At 37.1% G+C, this 8,815-nt stretch overlaps 1 protein-coding gene across 2 annotated transcripts in view; it reads right to left on the minus strand.

The window, feature by feature from the left end:
* rassf8a (Ras association domain family member 8a) overlaps window positions 1–7,979 on the minus strand; it is a 19,037-nt gene extending 11,058 nt beyond the window's left edge. Inside the window, exons 1-2 of one of the 2 annotated variants that reach the window (XM_016576571.1) lie at window positions 7,717–7,979; window positions 283–487 (exon numbers count right to left, since the gene is read on the minus strand). In XM_016576571.1, the coding sequence (XP_016432057.1) occupies window positions 283–385 (103 nt within the window). In that variant the 5' untranslated portion in view covers window positions 386–487; window positions 7,717–7,979. Of the gene's footprint in view, window positions 1–282; window positions 493–7,716 lie in introns of those variants that run through there. The other variant, XM_016576572.1, reaches the window with a different exon arrangement.
* Between the last annotated feature and the right edge of the window lie 836 nt (window positions 7,980–8,815).

Genomic DNA, 8,815 nt, shown 5'->3' on the forward strand with positions numbered 1-8,815 from the left:
AATGAAATACGCTGTGTTTTCCGCCAATTGGCAACCCGGGGTGCCGAAATACAATTGGGTAAATTGGCAGTGGGCGGGTTTCACAAACCAAAACAGAGATCGACATTCCGGCCCGGAACACATATATTCAAAGGAGAATAACTGACTAGCATTGTTTTTCAGATAAACAAGTATGTTAACTTAGCATGTTTCTTAAATATCTGCAAACATATTATGGTATTTTTATGCTTTAGTAGAGTCAAAAACTTTTTAAAAGAGCAACTTAAAATTGACACTACCTACCAATTGCTTGAGCCAGAGCGATGACCACTTCCTGGCAGGTGGTGGCCTCTGTGACCCCACAGACCACGCGCTGAACTCCATCGACCCACACCTTCAGCTCCATCCTGGGTCAATCTCTGGAGGATCTGGGGCTGCTGGTCTGTGACGTCATACTGTCCTACTCCAGGGGTCCAGTGTTACAGCCGTCACCCCCCTCACAGCAACTCTGCAACAACCACAACACGGGTTAGGAAACACCTGGGAATGATATACACTTCTCTCTGCCTTCTGCAGATAGTCTCATACTAATAAGTGTGGGCGTCTGAAATAAATTCAATCTTGTGTTTTTGAATGTCTTTTGCTAAATTTGTATTTTTAAGTCAAAGACACCTTGCAGACTGGTGTTTTGTGTAGCAAGTATGTTCTGATGCTATTTTGAGGCACCAGAAGACTTGAAATATAGCGCACATGTGGATCACTTACGTTGTTATTTTTTGTTTAACAGCAGAAGACCGCTAATTTGGTATGAAATGACGAGGGTAAGTAAATGATGACAAAATGATCTTTTTGGGTGAACTATCCTTTTACCACTATTGTTTTGCTGCTTTATTTTCTTCTGTAAATGCAAATGATTTATTCCCACGAGATTTGTTCTGTCTCTTTGTTCTCAGCTGAATGTTTACTTTTAATGAGGTTACAAAGTGGCATTTGTGGTTAGAAAGCCATTAAAAGAACTTCTATATACAAATGTCTAACCTTTTTTAGCTTAAACAAATAACCATTAACTTGACAACAATCTGAAATGCATCCATCTAGAAACAAAGACAAGTGTTATAATGAGAGCCTTTCCTGATCAGGAAAGCTTTGTAAAAGGAAATGACTGTGCTATTAGCAGGAGACCTCTGTGCTTCCAGATGGACACATTTCCTTCCTCAGATCTCTGACTAGTTGAACAATCAGCTCTTCTTCTGTATTTAACAAAGAAACAAGATACTGCCGTCTAAAAAATGATTCAGTCTCTTTGAAACAACAGCTCACACATGGTCCCAAAATAGCATATTTTCTAAGACACGAATTGGCTATGAATCTGCTTTTTGTGGAGGTGTGCCGAGGGTGTGAAGAGGAGGAGGATGACATGAAAAATTGTTGGCTGCAGTGTGGACGTCCTGCTGGATACAGTGAGACCAGCTGGACCTGACATTATGTTCCTCCCACTTCTGTGAACAGGTACAATTTTAAGACGAAGGGCTGGCAACCACGCACGCCTGAGCAAATCTTCAGGTTTGCAGAGAAAATTCACAAGATCTCAGTATATTCTCTCAGCAAAGAAAATATTACACAAACTGTGACGTAAAATAATCTTAATGGTGTGTGCACACCAAAAGCGAATTTAAGTATTTGAATGAGTAGATTGCACACAAAGTCAATGCAAAGATGCGAATAGAACCAAATGCGATATTCACGATATTCGCCTCAATCGTGTCTTCTGTGCAAGTGGGAAAATTTAAACTGCTTATGGAAAATATGCATGATGCGTTGTCATGAAAGCCAATTAGCAAAGAGCTTATGTGACGCGAAAAACATCCTGCGAGTAATCTAGAGCAAGTAACGCGATGCAAATATTCACTTCGCTTTTGGTGTGAACACACCATAAGACTGGTGTAAGATCCACTTGCAGAATTGCTGAAGAAAGTGCAATGAACCAAAGCAGTGGGAGGGATATCTAAGTCATTCAAACATAAATCAAGCTTCACCAATCAGAAAAACAGGAGTAAAACAAATGAGCAAAATTCTAAAACACAGCAGAGTTAACCAGAATATACAGAGCTCTCCACATCCATGTTAGCAGTTCATAAGAGCCCATTTTTGCCTCTAAATGAATAGTGAACTGAGAATGAGATCCACAATAATAAAATCACAAAATAAGTTTTGAGTCCATTTACAAGGGCAGGAACTATTGAAAGCCTGTTTTTAAAGTGAAAAAAAAAAGGTAATTGTGACTTTATTTCTCGTAATTCCTGGTTTTATTTTTAGCTCACAATTTGACTATTTATATAGTAGCGGCTTCATAAATCACATTAATCAATGTGACTTTATTTCTCATTATCAATAATATTGACCTTATTTTAATCACTTTACAGAAACAGTAAATTATGTACGAATATATATATATATATATATATATATTGTAAATGTATCAAAACTTAATTTTTGATTAGTAATATGCATTGCTAAGAACTTCATTTGGACAACTTTAAAGGCGATTTTCTCAATATTTAGATTTTTTGCACCCTCAGATTCCAGATATTCAAATAGTTGTATCTCGGCCAAATATTGTCCTATCCTAACAAAGCTTATTTATTCTTCTTTCAGATGATGTATAAATCTCAATTACGAGAAATTGACCCATATGACTGATTTTGTGGTCCAGGGTCACACACACACACACACACACACACACATATATATACACACATATATATATATTTATACACACACACACACACATACAACCAGACGTGTCAATAAGCTCTTCGCTGATTGGCTTGCATGACAACGCATCGTGCATATTTTCCGCTATACAATACAAATTTCTAATAAAATTCATAGCCATGTTCTGTTGGGTGTCACTTGGTGCAGATATTACTTTTCTTTTTGCATCGATTTTCTTTTTGTTTGACTACACAGCTGCTGTCTTATGTTATTTAACCCACCTTATTAATATTTAAAAAAAACAGCTATGATACATTTGTATCCGCAACTGTTTTGTTAACGTTCTGTCAACATTTAAAATTACAAGATTATGCATAGTGTTTATTACATTCCAGACAATTTTATTTCGTCCGCTCTCTATTTCTTTGAAGAAGTTCTAATATCAAAACAAATGTGTTCTTTTCATTTCTTCATTATGTTTATAGAGCTTTGAGTTTGGCTCCAGCAGAGGGACAGGGACGATTTACTGACTGGGGCACTGCGCTGGAAAAGTAAAGCACTGCAGCAGCCAAAGACCACAGCATCAAGACAGAGCTCCTCTCTGAATGAAATACTACACCCGTCCTCCTTCTAAGAATCAGATCACAAGTCCATAGTATTTGTTGTCTTTTTCACAATGCAAGAGCAGAATAAAAATAAAAAGCCAAGAACCTGAAACACAGTGCTTGGTAAGACTAAAAGAGCCACATAAGTTCAATGTCACTTTAAAATAGTGGCAAAGTGACACATTATGATTATTTGTATTTTGTAACACAACCTCAGGCCTACGGTCTTCATGGAAGCGCAAACAAACGTCACGAGGCACTTCCAAGTCGTGTGGAAATTGAGAAGTACTGGAGCTACATTGGCCATTTGAACTGTTTTGTTCAGGCCACCAGACTTAATCAGGAAGAGACTGTTGAATTTGATTGCCGCCCCACCATGAGCACTCCATTCAATCATCTGCGCATCATGCTGAGCACAAGTGATCACTTAGTCTGAAACGAGCACTGCAGAAGTGAATCAAGCACCATTTGTGGAAGTCACAATGAAGCATTTGGGAACTGACTGTCCATTTGCTAGATCCATCTCTATGGGCCAGATTTACTAACAGTTTGCACTAACACAAATCCTTTGGCATTAAAAACTACTGTTTGGATTTACTAAAAACATTAGCGATGAAAGGCGTGGACGGAGTTATTTTTGCAGCTGATCTTATTATATATGCATTTGTAGGAGTTTCCATTTCAGTCACAAAATGTATGGGTAAATAAATCATGCAAAATTATTTACTAAAGTTTGTGGTAGTCGACTTACTGGTTATATATTTACGCCATTATTTAACGTCCCCAAAAAGCATGTCTTACTCCATTTTGTGCTTGTGTTGTTAGTAGATTACATGCACCTGATTATTATCGGCTCTGTTTGTTTGCGACCCTACACTAATTTGCGCTGGTCTTGGTAGATTGCATTGTTCATTATGGAAACACACTGGCTGTGTCGGAGTTCTTTCAAACACAGCAAATGTCTCTTCTTAGGACGATGATGTCTATAAACCACTTATTTCTATATCTTTTATCTATACTCTACTAGCATTCAGACCATCAGTATGGCGTGAAGGAAACTCTTGCACTGTGAAATGTGACTTTGGCTGTTGTTTGCAGACAGAAAGCAGGAAGGAGGTATCAATTCCACCAGCGTTGATTTTGTGAAGTCTGTCTTTATAAGGCTAACCATCCCAATGAACTCAACTGAGTAATATCCTCTTACCATTGCTCATACTTCTGATTCAGGCATCTGAATTTTCCCTCAGGAATCAATGAAGTAAGATATCCAATGTTTTCCCGCCAATTTCACTGTACTCCTTGTCCAACTTTATGTGTAAATATAAACAACATATTTCATTTCAATCTGCTCATTAAAAACATTTGGCAAACACATCTTCCTTATGCTTTGTCCGTGACCAAGAGAATAATTTGTGGTGATTGCTAAGACAAACAAAACGTATTATTGCTCAAACTTAATGTTGAACAAACCGCTAACCTGAAGTTAAACTTTGTCTTTGGATGGCATTTCTAGATGAGGGTTTTGTACGGGCACTCACATGTTCTTCAGGAAAAACTCAAGATTTGGCTGATTCAAAAACTGCATTAAAGCAAATATAGAAAAAAAAATATCCCCCAAATGGGAAGTTAACATAGCATATGTCTAACAAAACTTACATTTGGTTATTAAGAATCAAGTGAGCTTTTGGCAGAGGCTAAACCCTAAAGTCTGTAAGGAAAGGATCAAATTAAAAACAAATGATACAAGTTTCGAAGTCTATCCAAAACCAAAGAGAATGAGCTAATTTCTCGAGGAAAGATGGTGTGCCGTTACTATTGCTGAGCTATTTTGGATTAACCTTTTATTCTGTTGAGCTTGCACTAGCTGCCATGCTACATGTAATTACTAGCAATTTATGCACTCTCCCATAATTAGTTGCAGGCCTCGGCTGAAACCGTTCCAAGAGTAAAAACACTCCAAGAAACACAGATAGATAGATAGATACTTTCGAGGTCCACAAAGGGTATAAAAGTAGTGTCAAATTAATCCAGACTTGACAGTGACGCAATTATTTTTTATGATGAACAGATCGAAATCTATTGACAAACCTCACGTCACGTGACCAAATGGGAGGCTGAGGTATGAGGTTGATCAATGTTTTGATTCGAGAGTGAATAAAGACCTAAATTTTGATCTGTTCTTCACAGAATGTGACTGTGTTGCTTCAAAAACATATAAAATAGTCATCTGGATTAGTTTCATGCTACCATTTGATCCTTATTGGAGCTTGGAAGATTAGGGTCCTACTGACTTTCATAATATGGACAAAAACAGCTGAAACATTCTTCAAATTATCTTCTTTTATGCTCCACAGACAAATGAAAGTCATACAGGTTTGGAACGGTGTCAGGGTGAGGAAACGATTTTTTGAGTCCACTGTATAGTGAAGTTACTGAAAAGATTAGCTAGTGACTAAGGCATTGTTGAGGCTTGAAGGCATGCAGGTGGTTATCCAAAGACTTGGGCCTTGATTTTACACCATGGAAACTGATAACATTGAGGTTACACATTCCACGCAGCTGGGCACTGAACGCTGAAGGAGATAAGACGTTTCGAGCCCCCCTCGCGCTTTCTCTAATCAAAGACTTTCATTTGTAGCCATCATCCATGAGTTATATGGCTAAGAAATGTTATTTATACCATGACAGGTTTTGATTTTGATTTAGAAGAACTGTTTTTTCCTGGTATTCTCTTATATGAGCTACGGCAGTATTGGAATATATATTTAAACCTTGTGTTTTGAATCTTGTTCCTTCCCTAGGGAACATTAAGGTGCAAATCAAACAAACAACACCACTACACAATTCAAACTGAACCACGAAAGACCTCCCATCTGCCAAACACGGAGGAGAACTGTGTCCTCACCAAATCTCCCATCTGGGACGACGGAGGAAGGAAAACAAACCTTCTTTCCCCACCCCAGTAAAACAATAACCTGAGGTTTTAGAAGAAAGAAAGTGAATTCACACTGAAATCTCCAAATCTTGCTCCTAAATCCCTTGGGTGTCCTAAAATGTACTTTGCTACGCTTGATTCTTTCACATAGTTTGGCACATTTAGCCTGTAAGAGTAAAAAACAATGAGGAGCTTTCATGGAAGGTAACGGGAAAAAACAGCTTTCCTCAAAACTATGAAGGGAATAAAACCATGCCAGGTTTTAAACAAAGTCCTTCTCTAAGGACGTTAGATGGCAAGAACAGTCTACCTACAGTGGTATTTAACTACGGACCAGCAAGAGCCGCCTTCACTCTTGTAAATCTCAGTTTGTTGAGTCTCAAGTCTCAGCTGAGGTGCTTTAATAAACTTGAGAATAAACGTTGGCCCCCCAAAACCCACCTCCTCACCCACGGCTAGGACGTGGACTGGCAGAATCGCTAACATCTGGATGGCACGTTTAGCTGGATAAAATACTGCCTTTGTTCTTTTGCCATGGTTGTGATCAGCAGGCTAGCTTTGCAGGACCAGCCAAAAACTGAGATACGAGGGTACTGGATGAAGTGTCAATGTGACTAAGTGGTTTATTATTAATCTCTCATCTTATCACTTTCAATAAAGTAGTTAGGCATTCCCACTGTGAAGCATTTGCATACTTTAGTGGCAATACAAAAACGCACTAAAGACACTTTGTTGGATTAAATGATTATTTTGCAGTAAATAGCCTACATGATATGATAAAAGAATAACCAATCTTTGTTAGAACCATCGAGGCCAACTTTCTATTGCATTGCATGACAACATGGATTCTACATGACATACTAATTATTTATACAAATTAAAAGTGCATTAAATGTTTTAATAGCTACATAATAACTGGGTTTGGTAGTAACCGCATATATTGGATCAAATAGACATGTTTAAATTGTCAAACACTGATGTTGTTAAGCAGACTGATCCTTCAAATATCAATAATTGAATAAAAATAAAAAGGCAAACAATCTTTGAGAGAATTTACAAATTCTCTAATCTAAACACTAATCTACCAACTTTATGTAGGTATGGTTAACGATTCATTGCGTCCACATATAGAGGAGAACAAAAAAGTAGCAGTGAAAAACGACTTTTAGCTGTTAATTGTAATTTTTTTTTAGCTGTTAGCTGTTATTGCATGCGTTTTCCCACAGTGCTAAAAGCAAATCTCATAGTTTGCTTTGAATTTGATTAATAAACTCACATTTTGTGTTGATGTCAATGGATGTGATGGTCTGTATAACGTTACAGAATACTAAAAACATGCTGTTTTAATGAATTAAAGTTGATTCATGCAACTAAATATTTCAGATTGTGATGCTGAATGCGTATGAACATATAGCAGCTGTTTTTAGGTTGCATTTATGAAGTATTACATTTTTTCCGCGTGCAAAATCTGTACATTCTTACCTTTATGACTAAATGTAGGAAAACATTTATCCACTTTTTGTCCCGACCAAAGTTTGTGCAATAAATTAAAAGGACGCTGTAACATTCAGGGTTTTTTTCTGTGTTAAGACTTACTATACAGCTCCGTTTGCTAAATATAAACGAACTGCTCTTATATTTTGTGTTTTTTACAGCGCAAAAGTCTGAGAAAATAAGCGGACTTCATCCGTAGGGATCACCGCCCCACAGGAAAAAGTTTTCACGCTGTGCTGCAGTCAGTCCCTCTCAGCTAAAAATGTGGAAAATACGACCATCTGATCTTACTCGCTGCATTCTGTCAAGTCCCGCCCTCATCATTGTGTACTATTATTGGTAAAGCTTGTGAAGTGCCTCTAAACTGTCCAATCCGAGACCGCTTTGAGAGGCTCCTATTGGCCCATCTCGTCGCAGGAGGCGGGACTTCTGTGAATTCAGTTTTCTTCCTCAAGAGGGCGCTTGACGGCTCCTCCATTGAGCTGCGTTAATCTCTGGACGTTTTTTTAATACAAAAAGAGGTGTCATTTAAATAATTTCGATGATTAATGAATAATTTAAAAAGGATTTCTAACTGAAATATAAATAGCCCCAACAATCTCTATTTTATTTATTTATTTAACAAAAGGTTTTGATTTGGTCATCCTGCCAGCGCTGAGAAAAGTAATATGTAATACACACCACGTGACAATCAACGCTATCAAAGAGTTTCATAAGCGGTTTGAACAATGGTTTACAACAGAGTAATGATGCTTACAGTTTTGAATTACCACACATAAAAAAAACAAATACATTTGAATACAGCAAAACGGTTTGACGTCATTATTTAAATAAAGTCTGACTTGCAAAACCATGGAAATACTGACCCCTTGTGTCTTTTGCGTTTTTTGTTTTTATTGCATATTGTAAAATCAAAATATAAATTATTATTATTCCAAAATTCAAATTATTGAACATATGTTTATGTATATGTGTAACACATGTTTAGATCAAATAATAGACTGTACTAAAGTCTAAAGTAAATCATCCACTTTGTTTTTTCAACTTTTATTACTTCCGTTATAATAAAAATATATAAATAATAATT

The sequence above is a fragment of the Sinocyclocheilus rhinocerous genome, unplaced genomic scaffold, assembly GCF_001515625.1.
Source record: "Sinocyclocheilus rhinocerous isolate Xijiao unplaced genomic scaffold, SAMN03320098_v1.1 scaffold954, whole genome shotgun sequence".
Lineage (NCBI taxonomy): Eukaryota > Metazoa > Chordata > Actinopteri > Cypriniformes > Cyprinidae > Sinocyclocheilus > Sinocyclocheilus rhinocerous.